The 20,808-nt window shown below is 38.3% G+C and overlaps 1 protein-coding gene across 3 annotated transcripts in view; it reads right to left on the bottom strand.

Annotated features, from left to right (window-relative positions):
- Positions 1-8,054: 8,054 nt before the first annotated feature.
- LOC148034450 (Translation elongation factor EF1B/ribosomal protein S6 family protein) overlaps positions 8,055-20,808 on the bottom strand; it is a 48,398-nt gene continuing 35,644 nt past the window's right edge. The window contains exons 2-3 of one of the 3 annotated variants that reach the window (XM_087679386.1): positions 8,386-8,584; positions 8,055-8,314 (exon numbers count right to left, since the gene is read on the bottom strand). In XM_087679386.1, the coding sequence (XP_087535512.1) occupies positions 8,387-8,584 (198 nt within the window). In that variant the 3' untranslated portion in view covers positions 8,055-8,314; position 8,386. Of the gene's footprint in view, positions 8,585-13,154; positions 13,262-20,808 lie in introns of all 3 variants that reach the window. The other 2 variants (XR_015691079.1, XM_087679385.1) reach the window with 2 other exon arrangements.

The following is a 20,808-nucleotide window of genomic DNA, read 5'->3' as shown; positions in this document are numbered from 1 at the left end:
ATAAAATATTTCAAAATGCAATACAAAAGTCAAAATTCAAAGCTTCATATAATCTTCTGATAAAAAGAAACTATGCCATTAACCCCAATCAATCTAGATGTAATCTATCAAATTCTAAAAATCAAATACTTTATTCCAAATATTAACCTTTAAATTATTAATTAGGGCTAGTTGACAACTTAAAGGCTATGAGATAATTTATCTATTTTGAATTAGAAAGAGAAATTGTTTATTTTTTAATTTTTATAAATTATTTTAAATTACCTTTGTCTATGGTTAAGTGAACTTTCCCAACAAGTCCAAACTTGAGTCAAAATATTTCTTCATGGTATTGTTGTATCACATTTTATCGAGTAAGAAGCTTCTCTATGTCCAATTGTATCCACATATACATCTCCATTCATGTTGTCTCCTCATCCCATCGCATTCGAAGCTGCCTTTCTTCATGTCATTTGTGTCACACCTCTAATTGTATCTTACGAGCCATGCATACTTCGCTCATTTTTACATAGTCAAAAAAAAATGCTCCATTTCTTCATCCAGGGTCTTTGAAATGGAGACCAAAGAACCTTTCTTGTTGTCCTTTACCTTTTGTCCCTTGTGACGCGCTCATACGATTGAAAATGTCATTGCCCGTGTTTATGTCGTTTCCTTTGTCTTGAAGGTTTTCTATTGTCTTTGCATCGTTAATGATTTCTTGCACCTCGATGGTACTAATATCAAAATCCCATGGGATTCCAACATAATGAGAGGTGTCTGGCCACAAACTATCCATCATGTTGAAGTACTACCATATTGAGGGAATAGTGCTTGAAGACATAGACTTTGATTTCTCCTTCATGTACTTCTTTTGAAGGGTGTCGATTATGTTTTCACATGATCAACTGTGAAGGTAGCACCTAACTCTTTATTCACACTTTCCATAACTACATCCCAATTCTTGGGCCAAAAGTTTCCTTTATAGACATGTGCCTACTACTGCTTAAAGTGCTTCAATAATACAACAATATCCATATCTCCCCAAAGCTGGCCTTTTTCTCTTAGTCCCATCATCATCAGCTAGTGACAAGGAAGGGGTTTCAATAGTATGGGATGGTGTTGCCAGATGAAGATGCTTCCTACCCCTCTTTTCCATCAACTATGGAGCTTATGCCTTTTTTATTGATTGTAGTGACGGAGGATGATGACACTTCTTGCCCCTCTTTTCCATTGACTATGGAACTAATGTCTTTTTTGTCGACTATGGTGTCGGATGTGTATATGGTTCAACATGTATTACGGATTATGCAATGACAAGGGGTGGTGTTGTGGGTGTTGGCACATGTGCAAACTGTGATGCTAATGGACTTGTGTGAAATGCCTGTGGAGGATATGGTGATCGATGTGTAGATGGAATCCCCCATGGAGCATGTAACGTGGATGTGAAAGATAGATTAGGAGGCAAGACATGGTATTGGCTAGATGGCATGAACTCCACTGTATCATCATCAATGCACTAGCTATCTAGGATTGGGGATGATGGTGCACAAGAGACAGGGGGACATGTTGTTCAAGTCACCCATGTCTACATGGGAAATGCATGATTCAATTATCGACATATAGAGTAATGAACTTGCCAATAGTAGTACATGCAACAACTTAGTATGTCATTAGCAAGGCTATATGTCACATCACAAGCAAGTAAACATGTGTTATTGCATTCATGTGACAATCCTTAAAGCAAGTAAACCTCTGTCATTGCAACTGTGTGACAACCCTTAAAGCATATGCATAACTGACAAGTTGTGCATAAATATGTAGAAATCATCAGGTTCCTTAGCAAATTGCAATCACATGTGATTTAGGAATACAGAATGAATTCCTACTGCTAAGAGACCTTGTGTTTGCAATCAACAATACCTCACATGAATTTTTTATGCATACTAGGAAATGAGATGTTGGCAAATGCATATTAGTAAAATGCAATATCAAGCATATGCTTACTAAGAAAATGTAATCACTGATTAAAAATGCATTGTGCCAAGTATTTTTATACCACTCAAACATATCATGAAGTACTACTTAAAACACTACCGAGCACTAGTACATGCATTAACAACACATTAGCAATCATTAGCACACATATTTAAAAAATATTAGCAAACGTTATCTATAGTAAATTATATCTCTAGGAGAACACAACCAGCAAATAATTGCAATCTCGTATGATTTTACACAACTATAATATATGTCTTGAAATGCATATTACCATACATCTCTAATGTCTTCTGCTTTACGTCAAACATCTCCAATCTTGTGATTTTTCACACCAATAATATATATCTTAAAACGTATCCTAATAAATGCAAACAATCAAGACATGTTATTATGAAGATGTTTCAATATTGTGGACATACTAGCAAATGGAAATGACTAAAATGCAATGTCAAGCATAAGCTATCACCAAGTATAAAAATGCAACATGTTAAGAATTTCCATAACACTTAAATATCTCATGAAATACCACTTAAACACTACCTAGCACTAGTAGACACATTAACAACACATATCACTAGCACATGCATTTAGAAAACACTAGCAAATGTAATCTACAGTTGTAAATCCTATGTCTAGGAGAACACAACCACCAAATAATTGCAATCTCTTATGATTTTACACAACAATAATTTATGTCTTGAAATGCATACTGCCATAAGCAATCTTTCAAGAAACCTCTAATGTCCCCATTATACACATAATTGCAAACATCCCCAATCTTATGATTTTACACATAAATAATATATAACTTAAAGCGTGTCATTATTACATCCTTCATGTCAAACATCTCCAATCTTATGATTTTACACATCAACAATATATCTCTTAAAATGTGTACTAATAAATGCAAAAAATCAAGACATTTGACTATGGAGATATTGTCAAATGCATATTAGTAAAATTCAATGCCAAGCACATGCTATCATGAATCAAACGTAATCATCAATTAATAATCCAATGTGTAAAGAATCTCCATACCACTTCAATATCTCGTGAAATGCCACTTAAACACTATTGAGCACTAGAATATGCATTAACAATATATTAGCAATCACTAGTACATGCATTAAAGAAACATTAGCAAATGTAATTAATCTATAATAAAATTTATCTCTAGGAGAACACAACTACCAAATAATTGCAATCTCATTATTTTATGCAATAGTAATATATGTCTTGAAATGCATACTAACATATGCAATCTTTCAAAACATCTCTAATGTTTTCGTGAACCATTAATGATTCACAACATGCATGGTGCTAAAATTAGGTAGCAAAATTTCATGAATGCAAATTGATCAGTTTTGATCATGCATCTATAATGTCCATGCTCATACAGATTGAGCAATCTATAGTATGTAAATCATCTACAACATGCATGGTGCTAAATTTAGGTAGTAAATTTCGTGCATGCATATTGATCATTTATATTCATGCATCTACACAATCCATGCTCATAAAGATATTTCATCAAACCATACTTTAGCAAACATGCGAGTCTATAGCATGTACTTATTTTGCAGCTTCCATCCCAATGAAACTAACCATGCATTCATTTCTTTCTTTCTTTTTTTTTTTTGGGGGGGGGGGGGGGGGGGGGTGTCAATCCCACTTGCACCATCAAGTTATGAGCGACAAGGGAGAAGGTGTGCCACACCAGAGGATGACCCTACAGGGCACCTGCAACCCTAGCCAACAATACTCATGTGCCCCAATCAAGAGAGACATAAGCTTCTTGCCTCCCTTGTCTTCCTGAGTCTCCCTTGTCTCTGTCTCCATGGCCTTCTTTTCTCCATTGTCTTCTTCCATCTTCACTTATAAGAAAAAAAAGAAAAGAAGAGAGAGAGAGAGAGAGAGAGAGAGAGAGAGAGAGAGAGAGAGAGAGAGAGAGAGAGAGAGAGAGAGTCTTGCCTTAATAAAGTGACGGTATGCCTACTAAGTTTATTAACAACTAACTTCTATCATGCTTGACAATTGCTTTAAAATTGAAGTACATTATATGGATCATCGCATGTATGGAAAGTAGGCAAACATGTAAATTGATCACATAGAGAGGGAGAGAGAGGACTCACAAGCCCATGTGGGCTAAAAACTCGAATCATTTCCTAAATAAACATGCCTCCTTGTAAAGCCTTATTCAATTGAATTCTTTTCACACTACAAGTTGGATCAAACCATGTAAAGGTTGTTATGGGGTGTGTAGGTTGTCTTTGATGTCACCACAAAGACCATGTTAAATATTAGCAAAATGGTCATATGCCTACTAAGTTTATTAACAACTAACTTATATCATGCTTGACAATTGCTTTAAAATTGAAGTACATTATATGAATCATCACATATATGGAAAGTGACAAGTATGTAAATTGATCATAGATAGAGAGAGAGAGAGAGAGAGAGAGAGAGAGAGAGAGAGAGAGAGAGAGAGAGAGGGGGGACTCACGAACCCATGTAGTCTAAAAACTCCAATCATTTCCTAAATAAACATGGCTCCCTTGTAAAGCCTTATTCAATTGAGCCCTTTTCACATGACAAGTTGGATCAAACCATATAGGGGTTGTTATGGGGCGTAGGTTGTCTTTGTTGATGTAACATAAAGGCTATGTTACATATCAGCAGAGTGGCAAACTAGTCCCTACATGTCTCATAAGCAACCCTAACATTGTTAATTCTAAATGGTGAGATAATACGTGCCAAATTGGTCAACATTGAAGCACTTTCTAAAGCTCCAGAGCTAGAGAACCCACATGATGGTGTAAAACCTCAATGTCTATAAGCTTACAAATAGCATTTCCCTTTGCAAAACTAGAATCGTCTCAAGAATACAATGGCTCTCTCCAAATAAGTTGCTATCACCTCTACATGCCCACCCATCATTATTTAATCTCAAGACGTGCAACAAATTGCTTCGCAAGGACCATTCAATGTCTTCTTCCCTCCCACTCAACACTTTGACCACTAGGCTCCTAATCACCTCCATGCAATGCATCTTCTTCCCTATCCACTACCTCTCCTATGCATTATTGTCCAAATGGGCATATGGACAATGGGGGCACACACATGGCCAACAAAAAATCAAGAGTTTCAAACTCCTTTGCAATAACCCAAAAGAGGAAGACCATCGCTCATAACGTTAAGCTAAAGGTCTAGGGGAAATTACATGGGCTTTTATAAAATTTGCTTGTTAGCTTGTGAAGGCACATTACATATAAATTCCCCATGATAACAAAATTTTGAAAAATATTTATCAAAGTTCCATCTACCCGCGTTATGTTCTTTAGCCACATAACTAGCCTTTGTAGTTACCTTATCTATAATATTTCTTACCAATCAATAAAGTAACATGGAGTTTCATTATTTTTCAGTTTAAAGGTTTGAAGGATAGCCTATTTTGAGGATTGTATGCAAGCCTTCCTTCTTATTATGATCTAAGTCATGATGTGGAAGAAACTTTACAATTTGAGATGAATTTTCTAAGCCTAATTGTTCAAACTTTAAATCCAAGTGCACAATAGTAAATTATATACATGCATGCATGCATGCAAGTAGTGTATATCTCTTACCTCCCTACTTGTGGAGAACCTCTAGTTTCTAATCGTCATGGTCCATGTTTGCATCCAAAGCTTAGTTGTTACATGGATTATCACAATCCACTAGAGCTATGCATGAAGTAAAAGAATGTTATGGAATTTTAAATTTGGTGAGAACAGGACAAAATGCAACAAATATACATCAAAAGTTTGAGTTTTTGTCTTAAAAACTAACTTAGATATTGAATTTGAGATATGAGCTCACCAATAGTTTCGTTCTCAAATTCTCGACTTAATATATTTAGTGTGAAACCATTTGCACAATCTTTATAAGTCAATATGCATAGTGAAGCATGCGAAATCTTTTTGATCAAGAACATTTTCAAACATTTTTTGCCTTCCCAAGTAGGATACAATACCCAATTAAAAACCCTTAAGTTCACTAAACATAAAGAAAGAAAGATTACTTACAACTTTAGATGCAAAGCTCTTCTGCATACAAAGCACTTAATAGCAATGGTCTACCCTTTTTGCAAGATGTATTCTCTCCTTTTGAAAGGAAGCACTCTATGATCGCACAAGCAAACATGGCCAAAACATTTGCCAACCCTCTTTGTCTTAATTTCATCTCCAATGCTTCATGTGTAGACCTTATGCTTAAGCTTGCCCAATCTCTCCATATCCAACATAAAATTTGAAGAAAGCATCTATGTATTGTTCTTTTCTTTTGCTTCTTGAAGCATTCCATGACCTATTCACTTTCCTTTTTCAAACATTTGTCAAAAATTGACAATCCAAACCCTTAATATCCTTTTTTTTTTAACTTTTGACTTCCTACTATTTTGAAAATGTGTTGTGTCCCTACGTTTGTTCCAAAAAACATCTCATCTCCAAACTCCTACTTCTGCTTGTAAGTAGCATGTTCAAAGCCTGGATCTCAACCGAATGAAAGAAAAAACGCATTTAGAACTTTAGGCGCTCTTTATCATCAACGAGAGAATGTCACCATATAGCTAAGCAAGTATGTAAATATGCAATCCTCAGCCTCAAGGTCTTATCATGCTCATGGAACACCATACCAATTAGTCTTTAAGAGGTACAATCTTCTAGAGCAGCAGGTTACAAAAGTACCCTCCCTAGCTTGTACATGTTAGCTCCTATGCCACATGGATCAAATGCAAAAGATCCTTAACCTTTCTCCAACATAAATCATGTTTTGGATCAGCATGGCAAATATATACCTTTACGTCTTATGTTACTAGATTTAAAGCCTCTTGGACAACATGAACTGATCCCAACCACTACTTAAAAGATGCATGTCCACCTAGATAGTATACTATCAAACTACCTTTTAAAAAGCATAAATAATGTTCTAGATCAACACAAAAAATATACACATTTATATCTTATGTTACTAGATTTAAAGCCTCTTGGACCACATCAAATGATCCCGACCACTACGTAAAAAGATGCTAGTCGAGCTAAATAGGGTACTATCAAACTACCTATTAAAAAATGTCAAATCCTTACTTTGTAAATTGGCCACAAATATTAACAACCAGCATTGTTTAGGTTCTTCCCCGAAGCCCTCATCTCAAAGCACACGCTTTATTAAACCTTCAATGCTCATACGTTCAAACCCCATCAAATCTTGGAGATCCATTTATACTCTCTAATACATATCCTTGCGCAAACATGTCCACCTTGTTATATAGCATGCCACATCTTTGCTAATAGTTTTTAGTCTTTCTTGTGCCATGTCACACTTATTTTTCACCCGTTTCCACATAAGATTCATGATAACCAAAATTAGGTGTCCCTTCAAGATCTTGAAAACTACCAAAAAATATATATCATCACCAAGCTCCTCGTGAAAAGTATCCCCCACAAATTGAGTCTCTCTCGAACAAACATACTATATACAAGAGATATTTATCACCACCACTTGTTTGCGTACAATGTACGACAATATTGAGAGCCTTGCTTTCTTCTTGAAGGGTTAACCATTGGAATTTGTAACATCATATATGTCAACATTATGTTGCCTAGGCAAAGGCAAAGGCAAAGGCAAAGGCAAAGGCAAAGGCTGCATAACTCCACTGCCTTTACGAAATTTTCCTTGCTCGTAGCCCCGAACACTATAAGGTAATGCTTCCCTTTCCTCAGTTGTTACACACGCAACCATCCAGCATGCACACACATATGCAAGCACATTCACAGTCAAGCCTGTTTCTTCGTCAGCTTCTTGATGCATATATACACACTGAATGTAGTTCCGTCTGTACAAAAACTATTCAATCACTGGTAACATACAGCTTGCCCATTTTCAAGCTGGCAATATACAACAGACTAACTACAGATATTTCTTATTTAACAGAACTCAGCACCTCCTCTTTACTCCCATGTACAGAAAAAGAGCAGCACTTTTTTCAGAAGATCCACACAGCAATGATTAAATCTCTAGCACAGCTTTTTGCACATACGCCCTAAACAAAAGAAATACTTTAATGAAGCCATGTAGTGTCCTTGGAAAAATGAGAGCAGATTGACATAATCAATTGTGCACATTGCTAAGAACTGTGGGAAACCCCTTTGTCTGGACAAACGCCATTGATCTTCCATACCAGCAACGAAATTCAAGAGCATTTGCTCTCCTTTAGCGGTTATAAAAGAAGCAGAAACACGTCTTCTTTTAGCTAGCCGATACAGGATTCAGCTGTCTATTTTCAACCCTAATCTCCAAGTATCTGTCAAAGATGTCTCTTGTCAAATATGACTCTTTCCTACGACCATGAACTATCAAATACAGCTACCTCACCTCATCTTATTTTTGTTGCCGTGTTTTCACTCATAGAATTATCCCAGCTCCATTGATGCCTGTATTCATTCGTTGGCAACCATTTGGTGCCAGGATGTTTCACGACAATCCACCTCAAAATTGAGCTGTCTTTGTTCAAAAAAAGTAAGTCTTCATTGAACTTTGGAGGTACCATCATTGTCATCTGCACCATTTGCCCCTGTGCAGCCAAAAGCAAGCATGCATCTCACTTCATGGAGACAAAAAAACAAAGATGACGGTTATGAATGAAGCATGCTTTGAATACCCAAACTTTCAACTCAACTATCCAGTAGAAATCAGATAACATGTACAACAGTGAGACCTTTTAGTGTAACCATGTGATCAAACAGACATTTAAGGAACATGTGTGAAAGAAAACATGGCACAACAAAAGATACACACGACTCAAGTACACGCGAGAGAGAGAGAGAGAGAGAGTGTGTGTGTGTGTGTGTTTTTTTTTTAAATTTTACGAAAAAAAAAGAGTTTTTATAAGATAATACCAAACTGATACGATTTATAGCTGAAGGCTTGGTCCACCCATGCGCTCTTACCAGCTTCGATGGTGATCTAGTCAGATGTCGGATGGAGGACGGTGAGTGTAGAAGGTATGGGTGCTTATGATATGCTATGAGGTGGCATTGCCTATTTATATATAGTGCAAAAGATCAAGTAGTCCTAGAAACAGATGAGGGTGCACTCTGACTCACCAACAAAGTGGTTTGACCAACCCACTGGCCACCACACATATATGACGTAGCATCATCCAAGAAATAAGGAATATGAGCCAGCCCCAAACCCTCAAACACCCACCATGACAGCCACTAGCCCTCCTAGGAGTCCATGCAAGTCCACACAAGTCTACCACTACCTTGATTAATTCTTTTCCATTTCACCCAACAATCGAGTCCACACAAGTCATCTCATAACCATATGGTATAAAAGGTTAGACCCCTTCCAATGTCCAAACCGAAAACCGTACTAATGTCCAATTCCTATCATGGTTTCTCTCATTTGGGGACCTTATCAATCAATTTCCATCCTATTGAGTAATCTATCTCCCTAGAGGTAAGAAATGGATCATCTGACCCAACGCACATCAATGATGAAGAAATCTATGTGGGATATGCACTGAAGCACCCCCCCCCCCCCCCCCCCAAAAAAAAGAGGTGGTAGCAAAGAAAGACTGCCAAGTGACTTGCCGCGAATATGGTGGATCCAAAGTCGACCACTCTTGATTGAATGTGATAATGCAAAAGGCAATGCAAATCATCATGCTCATGCAAAATGCTATGCAAGGGTACCACTTGAACAATGCCCTCACAAGGAATTGTTCACTTCCCCAAGCACCATTTTACAATCATAGTCATTCAGAGGATGTGGTTAATAATACAAGTACAAATAATAAATATCTATGAAGCAATAATTAACCAACATCTTGTCACGCTCAAGAGAAGAAGGCAATACCCCTCTCAATGTGAAAGGGAAAGCCAAGGAGAGTCACCCTCCCTATCAATCTAAAGTATAGGGGAGGGTGCACCCACACCGATCCTGGATAGCAAGTACTGAAGAATGGGGCAATTGACCACATTGGTCTATATATTTGGAAAATTGTTTGATGTAGGCATAAAATCTAGGTAAAGGGCCTCTAGTTCAACCTACTCTCTAGTAAAATGAAAGTGAATGCCAACCTGTTGTTAGAGACTTAGTCATCCCCTAGATTGGCATTGCCAAGCTATAGTTGGTACAATTAGTTCTATTGATGATCAAACTACCAGCTAGTGCAATGGCACTTAGGTTGTCGCGGTACAGGATAGTCAATGAAGCACAAGGAAAACAAAGAATCGCTCATAATCCCCTCAAGTAGAAAGCCTCTATGATGCCATCAAAGATGGCTCAATACTCTACCTTGGGTGAGGAAGCAACTATTATCTCCTAGCATTAGAAGACAACTATAATAGATTACACAACACGAGAGGAGAAAACAAAAGAAAACAAGAGAACATTGAAAGGAGAGTTCAAAGATATGCTCAAAAAATAAAATCCATTTACCAAATACAAGACAGGCGCGTATAATAATGAGTCATTGGCTGCATGGGCACTAGCACTAGCTCCCTCTCTCCAACACGACCTACATTGGAATTTGCAAGTGATAAATAGCCTAACTCTGGAGAAGGGAGCCTAAATATAAAGCACAAAAATATGCGGTCAATATAATCACGTTGGCTAGAAATAAATGTTAAAATCACCATAGTAATGACACATTCAAAAATGCCTAAAATCGCTAAAATGCCCAGCCTACTAGAGCAAGTGCCCAAACTCACTCATGTGCTCTCAAATCAATGACAATAACTCATCATAGTACATATAACAAAGACCACCAGAATAGGACCATGGATACCTAAGCAATGGGTGATCAAGCCATCACCAATGTGCCCTGGAGAGAACCCGATGTCACTGTCAATCATACTTGAACCTGAAAAGAGGGAAGAATTAGAGCAGCTCTCTATGTCTATTAACAATACCTCGCAAGTTACATACATAGCTATTCTATTAAAAAAGCCTTTGAGCATACATGGCCATGGATTTTCCCACCAACAAAGTGTTTCTTCGTATAAGCTTAGAGTAGGAGCCAATCCCACTCTTTGTCAAGTAACAGTCCATCACGAACTTGGATATCAAACCCTAGCTCCAAGATTGGATAACTTATCAAACTCGAATTGATGCATTAGGGAAATTCCTCTCTAGATCTTGTGTGCCTATATACCTATATAAAAGGAGGGTCACCTGTCCCACCTTACCACTCTCTCATACTCCCTATCTCGCACTAGAGAGTCATAAGAAATGACTACGTCACCTTGCTAGAAAGCAGCAAACGGAGAGGCAACCAAGCCCTTCCCTAGTTCTAAAGAAAAGTACCCCATCCACAACTTCACTTGGCTGAAGGATCCAAGTCGGAGTTGGACAAGGAGAATGACTCGGACAAGAAGTTTTTAATCTGCTTCTTTTTCTTCTTCTCCTTATTCCTCGAAGTCGCTAACTCTTTGCAATCCTTGCATAAATGTCTCTTCTTGACATAGTGATAGCACTGACGTTCAACAACTTCTTGTCACCCCTCTTTGAAGCCACAAATGCCTCGTTGGAGCCACCATTAAGATGGAAGCCTCCTCTATAACTACGAAGATGCCTCATGCTCAAGCACCATCAAGGACATATGGGTAAAGCTCACTCGCCTGGATGACATCTAAGCCCACAAAGCATTGGCTACTCCAAACTCTAGAGAGAGCTTATAGAGCACAATGCTCACGAGAAATATGACTGGATAGTATCCTTAGGCCCAAACTTCATCTCCTCGAGTTGTCTATAGAGGGTAACCGCATGCGTGGTTGAGGAAGCCTCATACAACATCTGAAGCTTCTCACATACCGCTAAAGCTATCCTACGGAAGGTGACCACCAATAGAACCTCTTTAGAGATACACCAAAGAAAAGCAAAATATGCACAAGCATCATCAAAATCCCATATAAGCCTAGCTTTCTCATGGTTGTCCTATTCCCAATCATCTGGAAGAGAAGTGGAAGATTGAGGATAGTCAATAGCTCTAGAAACCCATACCACAATCGCTTCCGCACCAACCATGCTTTCATAACAGCATTCCATGTTATGTAATCAAGGCCGTGAAGTTTCTTATCAGTAGAACAATAGGGAGGAGACATCTGGAGAGGATAGGAAGACAAGATAAAGAACAAAGAAAGAGTACAACCAAACAACACACACTACATTGGCAAGAGTTCACACGCAGTGTTAAGAGAAGGTAATCACAAAATGTCTACAAAATCTAGGAGAATCAAAGTGATGACAGCTAACAAACACTATTCAAAGCTTAAAACACTCTAACTCAATCTACAAGGGCAGTAAATGCAGAAAATGCAAATGCAAAGTATAAAAACGCAAGCAATAGGAGCATTAAAATACAGCAATTCGGCACTAAAGTATTGCAAACAAACAAGCGCAAACTAGAGCATTAAAACACAGAAGCTTGAGGCTGAAAACAGGCAGAAAATACCCCAAAACTGGTTGCCAAGGCTGCAGCAACAAAAGAAGGCTGATCAGCACCAAAAAATTGTGAGGGCAAACTGTCCACAACAAAACAGCACCCAAAGCCTGAACAAGGACGTCTCGGATACCATGTCAAAAGTGGATGCAGCAATGGAAGTGTAGAAGACTGTTGTAATAGATTGCACAACACAAGACAAAAGAGAAAATAGAAAAAGACAAGAGAACACTGCAAAGGGAGAACTTAAAGATATGCTCAGAAAATGGATTCCATATACCAAACATGAGATAGTCACATATAACAATGAGTCACTAGTTGCATGGGCATTGGCACCAACTCCCTCTCTCCAACAAGACCTGCATTGGAATCTACAAGTGATGAATGATGATTGATCTAACTGTGGAGGAGGGAGCCTAGATATGTAGCACAGAAATATGCCATCAATATGATCAAGCTGGCCAGCAACTACTAAAATCACCATAATAATGACACATAAAAAATGCCTAAATTCACTATAATGCCTACCCACTAGACTAAGTGCCCAAACTCACTCATGAGCTAACAAAACTACTAACAAACAACACAAGAGAAAAGAGAAAACAAAAGAAAACAAGAGAATACTGCAAAGGGAGAACTAAGAGATATGCTCAGGAAATGGAATCCATATACCAACCAAGAGATAGTTACGTACAACAATAATTCACTAGCTACGTGGGCATTTGCACCGGCTCTCTCTCTCCAACAAGACGTGTACTAGAATCTACAAGTGATGAATGATTTGACTGTGGAGGAGGAAGCCTGAATATAGCACAAAAATATACCACCAATATGATCAACTCAGCCAGCAAGTGCTAAAATCACCATAACAATGACACATTTAAAAAAAGCTAAAATCACTATAATGCCTAGTTCATTAGACCATGTGCCCAAACTGACTAGATTGCATTTCCAACATCAACTTACATATTTATACCATGCAAATCCTTTCATGTCACAAGTGAAATCTATCCTTCATACAATGGTGTCTAAAAACTCTTTAAAATTCAAGAAAAAGAAAGTTTTTTCCATTTAAAATATAGTTTTAGTCTACCACTTCACTTAGGGCATTTCACGTTTCGGTAAAACATCACAAGCATTTAACCTTTCGTTGCCAATGAAACAAGTTTCACAGTTATCATGGCTTAAATAGCACTATCTTTGACATGGGAGGAGGAGGGATCGGCTCAAAGACCGGTGCAGTGCTATATACAATATCCCTCTTATCAAAACGACATCTCTCCAAACAATTACCTTATTTATCCAAGGATCAAACAAATGATAGGCTTTTGCCTCAAAGGAGTAGCCTATACAAATCAGGAGATCAGCTCAGGGATGAACATTTCTATCTTATCATCAAGAGTAAGCATGTAAGCACGACACTTAAACTCTGAAGTGAGAAATGATAGGCCGAGAGCCAACAAAAATGCCTTGAAGGGAGTCCTTTGAGGAACCCCCACAATCAGGCAAGCCACCTTCGTATGCACACTTGAGTGTTTGGTTGCGAGGCATTTGTGCACACACACAAGGAATAATGCAACAAATTGAAGCCAAAGTCTGCATTTTTCTAGGATATGGTGACGAGGGTGAAATGGGGTATAGATTATAGAATCCTGAGAAAATAAAAATTGTATGCAGCAATGACGTCATCTCCGGGAAGATCGCATGCATAAACATCCCAAAAGACTGAGGAAGTCAAAAGGGTGGTGTTCCAAGAAGAGAGACTTGTGGGAAAGCAAAGAGTGCCCATTGTACAACAACAAATACTTGCTGCAAATGACCCTGTGAATGCAAGGAATGATGCTGAAATTGATCAGTAAGAAGTTGTCCATGATATACCACAGTTTTAGTAAGAAATTGTGCCATTAGAACCACCAAAATAGGCAAGACAACATGCTGAACCATTTGAACAGCAAGCTATTGACACAAATTTGTAGGCTGAACAACTAGAAAACACTAATCATTGGGTCTGTAGATCAACCAAAAATACAAAACAACTGGATAGGTTTATTCCTAATGCAAATTATATTGCTGATTATGTCATGTTAACAGACTATGGTGAACTGTCATGCTTAAAGGAAGCAATGGACAGAGAGGACAACAAGAAATGGCATAAAGCTATGTTGTCAGAGATGGAATCTCTAAAGAAGAATGGCACTTGGGATTTGGTGCATTTTCCTAAGGGACAAAAAGTCCTACCATACAAATGGGTTTACAAGATGAAGATCGTGTCTAGTTCCTCGCCAAAGTACAAAGCACGGCTTGTTGCAAAGGGGCACAAGTAAGAACATGGGATTGATTTTGATGAGATCTTCTCTTATGTCGTCAAGATGAATACTTTGCGGACCATATTGGCTTGGTTGCATGTGAGGATATGGAGCTCATACAAATGGATATAAATACTGGTTTCTTACATGGTGATCTACACAAGGATATAAAGATGAATACTTTGCGGACCATATTGGCTTGGTTGCATGTGAGGATATGGAGCTCATACAAATGGATATAAAGACTGGTTTCTTACATGGTGATCTACACAAGGATATATATGGACAAAAACACGCACTACATGAATGGCATCATAAGTTTAATATATTCATGCAATCTTAAGGATTCAAAAGGAGTCAACTGGATCACTAATTATATACCAAGAGAGCAACAGATGGCAACCTTATTATACTGGTTTTGTATGTTGATGACATGCTGATTGCTGTTAGGGATGTTCATGCTTTGGACACATTGAAGCAAAATCTACAAAGCAATTTTGACATGAAGGAAATTGGTGAGGCAAATCACATTCTTGGCATGCATATACTCAGGGACAAATCGAAAGGTCTTCTTTATCTATCACAACAAGAGTATATATCTGAGATTTTGTAGCATTTCAATATGGAGGGAGAAAAGGCAATTGGCATACCATTGCCTCTATATGCGAAACTCAGTGCAAAGGACAGCTCTACATTTGATGATGAATATGCTTAAATGGCCAAGATTCTGTATGCTTCAGTTGTGGGTACCTTGATGTATCTTATCGTTGCTACACGTCCTAACATAGTATTTGCAATGGGATTGGTTAGTAAGTAGATGGCACATCCTGGCAAAAAGCATTGGGAAGTAGTAAAAGATATCATGAGATATCTTAAGGGCACAAAGGATTTGTGCATCTACTTTGGAAAGCAAAAGGCACATGTCATTGGCTTTACGAATGCAGACTATGCCAATCATGCTAACTACAAAAAGTCTACGTCAAGGTATGTATTCACCTTCATAGGGAAAGCAATTTCTTGGATCTTCAGACTACAGAAGTGTATTGCATTGTCTACTACAGAGGCAGAGTATGTGGTTGCCACTAAGACATGCAAGGAGGCTTTATAGCTTTTACATTTGGTGGGAGAGCTTGGTATTACCAAGACCCCTGTCCTCCATTGTGATAATCAAAGTGCTATCATGGTAGCATGGAACTCCGTTTTCCATGCAAAGACGAAGCACATACAAGTGAAGTATCACTTTATCAAGAATATTTTTGACAATAAAAGCATTGATCTTGTCAAGTTACATACAGATGATAACCCTGCAAATCTTCTCATGAAGGGCCTTCCACTACTATGGTTTACTCATTGCCAATAGATGATGGGAGTCCGATAGTATATGTATTTCAATTTTGTACATACTTAGACTTAGCTGATTCTTTTCCTCAACCTTAAGGCATGCTGCCTTTAGATAGGAGGTTGTTGGAAATAAAGGGACACCATGCCTTTTATATATGCATGGGTGTGAATGCACCTTAGCACCTGTACTTTCATATATTTGTTACGAGGACATGAAATTTTGAGATACATAAATCTTGTTGATAACATTTGATTAGTTATATCAGTTGGACTTGGGGAGTCGGTTAGTATCAATTTGGACCTTGGGACAATTATTTGGGCAGTAAGTGTTAGTGGTGACACTAGGAACTAGCATTAATTAATATCAACCTAACGGTCAACAGAGATTGGAGTCCACTCCAAGTTGCAAATGGCCTAGCCGATTTAATTATGGATGGGCACATTTAATTTTAGGCAAGATCAAAAGGACTAAAATTATTTTTTGAAGGAGAGAAAGTGCAATGGAGTGCGAGAGCAAGGTGCAAGCTATAGAGCTGAGAGTTAGAGAGAGTAAATGTAGAGATAGATGTACCAGATCATGATGGCACACAAAGAATAAAGAAATGATTTATATGTTAGGGTACAATAAGGGTGTGTTCACACCCGTAAGACTATTTACACAGAGACAAAGGGTCTCTACACGCAACAACCTCCCACTTAAAGGCTCGAAATAGTACCTTTCAACCAACCAACTCCCACTAAACGAATGCAGTGCTCATGCTGAGCCTTTGCAAGACACTTAGTGAGAATATCTGCAAGGTTTTGGGTTTTGACCTTAGTCAGTGTGACAAGACCATCATCCAAGACCTGTCGAATAAAATGATAGCAAACATATATGTGTTTGGTACGTGCATGGAACATGGCATTCTTAGCTAGACATACCACACTCTGGCTATCACAACCAAGCACTAGAGTACATGAAGAAAGACCAAAATCCTTGACCAGACGCCCAAGCCAATAGCTTCTCTAGAAACTTTGGTGGCTAAAGTATATTCAGCTTCTATAGTACTCAATGCCACAATTTTCTACAATCTTGAACACCAAGAGATAGCCCCACTAGTCAAAGTAAAGACATACCCACTGGTAGATTTCCTAGTGTCAAGATCTCTTGCCATGTCCAAATCACAAAATCCCTACAACTCTAGTGTACACTTTCCATAGCATATACACTTTTCTTGTGTACCTTTCAAGTATCTGAAGATACATTTCACTGCTTCCCAATGTGGCTTACCAAGGTTAGACATGAATCTGCTAACAACTCCCACTGCATGAGCGATGTCAAGGCGAGTTGCAACCATGGCATACATCAAATATCCACAAGCAGATGCATAAGGTATACCCTTCATGCACTAGTAGCTGCATCATCCTTAGGGCAATCAGCTTTGCTAAGCTCTATATTTGGCGGTAAAGGCACACCAAGAGACTTAGCATCAGTCATATTAAACATGTCAAGTACTTTGCTAATGTAGTTGTCATGTGAGAGAAACAACTGTTGAGTGTTGAAATGACTTGTTTTTTGGCTGATTTTTGTTGTTTTTGAGAGCTGAATGGTTGATTTTATGGGATGATTGGTTGATTTGGAAGTGGATTGAGAGTGTTTTGGATGATAATGATTGTGTTTTGGAAGATCATGATGTTTGTTGATGGTTCTGTGATGTTCTGATAGGTTCTGATTGGTTCTGTATACCTTCTGTTTTGTTCTGTTTTGGTCTGTTTTGTTCTGATTGTCTTCTGTAAGGAGGGATGAAGTATTGATTGATGAAGAATGAGATATTGTGAAAGCTTATTGAATGGTTTGTGAGAGTTTGGAATGATTTGAGAATGAGTTATGAGGTTTTGATGACCTTCTGTAACCTTCTGTAGGTCTTCTATAGAGCTTCTGCTTCTGTTCTGTCTCTGTTCTGTTCTGTACTGTAGCTGTTCTGGTACTGTTCTGTAGACTGTTCTGTATGCTTCTGTAAGTGTTCTGTGGAATGTATGTGTGACTTTGGAAAAGTTTTCTAGCCTTGGAAAGATGTGAATACAAGTGCAAAAGAGCTGAAAGAAGTGGAAGAAGTAGCTGCTGAAGACTCAAGTGAAGACTAGAGTGAAGTGACAGTAGTGAGCTATGAAAGAACACTGTAGTGGCTCTGGTGACTCTTCATATCAGACATACCTCTTGGGAGGGGTATCCACGACCTAAGAGTGATTTTTGAGAGATTGTAGTGAGGATATGATGTATTATTGATGGAGTGAGAGAGAGAGAGTCAGAGATAGCCAATTCTACTAAAACAGAGTGATTGTATATGAGAGATTGAGAGAGAAGACTATGAAGATATTGAAGATGAATACTATGTGATGTATTTCCATTCAAAGATGGTGTACTTCTTTGCTTTCTTTGTTCTATTGATGGATTTTGGGAAGATGTTGAAGAATATGGTTGATTCTATTAAAAACCGTGGGAGATTTACATGATGCTGCATGAAGATTTGTTGTGCCTGGTGTTCTTTTCTTCATTGGGATCATATGAAACATGATAAACAAGCTTGTTGATGTTACAAGATAGATTTTCTTGCAAGAGAATTCCCTTTTCCTTGGTGTTCCTCTCGAGGCTCCAACAACAAACATTGCCCTCTCTCTCTTTTAATGCGCATGCCCAAAATGTGTTCAGCTGCCCTCAAATCTTTCATAGAGAAGACTGAACTCAGCTGCCTTTTAAGAGCATTCAAAGTACTCTTATGTTGTCCTACAATCAGCATGTCATCCACGTATAAAACCAAGACAATAAGGCTGCTATCATCAGCCTTTATAGTGTATAAGTAGTGATCTGCACGACTGCGTTTAAATCCATGGCTAAGTATAACGGTATTGAATTTTTGGTACCATGGTCTAGGGGCTTGTTTCAGACCATGTAAGCTGCGTTTCAGCTTACAAACTAAATGCTTTTTTCCTGGAATAACAAATCCTTCTGGCTACTTCATGTACAACTCTTCATCCAAGTCACCATGAAGAAAGGCAGTCTTTACATCCATCTGATCCAACTCTAAATCCAAGGATGAAGTGAGAGCAAAGAAAACAGGGAGTGTAGTAACCTTCATGACTAGTGAAAAGACCTCCTAGAAGTCTATGCCTTTCTTCTATATATAGCCCTTAGCAACCACCCGTGCCTTGTACTTGGGCTTCCCAACAATACATTTCACTTTGTAAACCCATTTATTAAGAATAGCTTTCATATCCTTGAGCAAAGGTACAAGCTCCCATATGTTATTTGCATATAGAGACTTCACCTCTTCCTACATAGCAAGCTCCCACTTCCTCTTGTTTTCATGTGATTGTGCCTCATTAAATATTAGAGGCTCGCCCTCATCACTCAACAAAATGCAATCCAAACATGGCTGAAACCTCTGTGGCTGCCTTCTGACACGTGTAGACATTCTTACCCAATAATCTGTATTATCAGGCAATGGGCCTACATCCTGAGGAATGTGCACACCATAACCAAGTGGCTGATTTTCAGCATTTTCTTGCTGCTGTAATCTCTTTTCAGCATGTTCTTTTTATTGTCCTGCTTCATCCTGTCCATCTATTTGCTGTCCATAATCTTCTAGCTATAGCACAATAGGTTGATGCTCCATTTCAGTATCAAAAGGGACAGAACTTTCAGCTAATGGCTGCTGAATGGCTGGCTGTGTCAACTCCCTCTTAATGCCATGCACCTCACAAAACTTGTTAAATTCATTTGAGACATACTCACCCCCATTATTTGTTATTATGGCTTTCAACTTAAGCCCTTCCTGTGTGGTAACAAAAGTATGAAACTTCTTAAAAGCATCCAACGCTTTCTTTTTGCTCTTAAGTATATACACCCGTGACTTTCTACTAAAATCATCAATCAAAGTAACAAAGTAGCGTGCACCCCCATATGAATCAACAAGCATAGTGCACATATCAGAGTGTACTAAGTCAAGAGCATTTGACTTCTTAGCGACACTAGAGTAATAAGGAGACATCATTTGTCTTTCATATAAGCAATCATTACAAAATTCATACAAAATTCAAAACCAAAGCCTTTTACAAAAAATATCCCTAAAGAGGAGAGAACTTGAAGGCCTTTCTAGCTCATATGACCAAGTCTTTTGTACCAAAGCTCCATCTGTGAATGGACTTCAACCACAGTCAAGAACATTCTAGGTAATGCTTTACAATGCAAGTAATATAAAGACCCCCTTTTGTTGCCTTTAATAGTCAACATAGGGCCCTTATGGACCTTCCAAGATCCACCACCAAAGGCAGTAAAATACCCTTTAGCATCAAGCTACCCAACTGATAGTAGACTTTTCTTTATGCCAAGTACAAATCTAACATCTTGCAAAATCAACTCTTGGTCATTTTCAAGAGCCAAGTGAATGGTACCAACACCCTCTATCTCACATGCATAGTTATTACCCAAGTAAACCTTGCCTAGGCAACCTGCAATGTATTCTGAAAATGACTCCAAGGAGGGGATAACATGAAAAGAGGCACCGTTGTCCACTATCCATGATTGTGACAACCCATCATGAGCTGAAAGTAAGGCATCAATTACCTCCTTTTTGGTGATGTGCATATCACCTCCTACTGCCATAATATCTGCATCATTACATGAGGCTACAACAAGTATCTCTTCAGTGTCAAGAAGCTCTT

Source organism: Lygodium microphyllum, chromosome 6 (assembly GCF_053477565.2).
Source record: "Lygodium microphyllum isolate KBCC chromosome 6, Lygodium_microphyllum_v1.1.10, whole genome shotgun sequence".
In the NCBI taxonomy this organism is placed as follows: Eukaryota; Viridiplantae; Streptophyta; class Polypodiopsida; order Schizaeales; family Lygodiaceae; genus Lygodium; species Lygodium microphyllum.
This window is presented reverse-complemented; position numbering and strand designations above follow the sequence as displayed.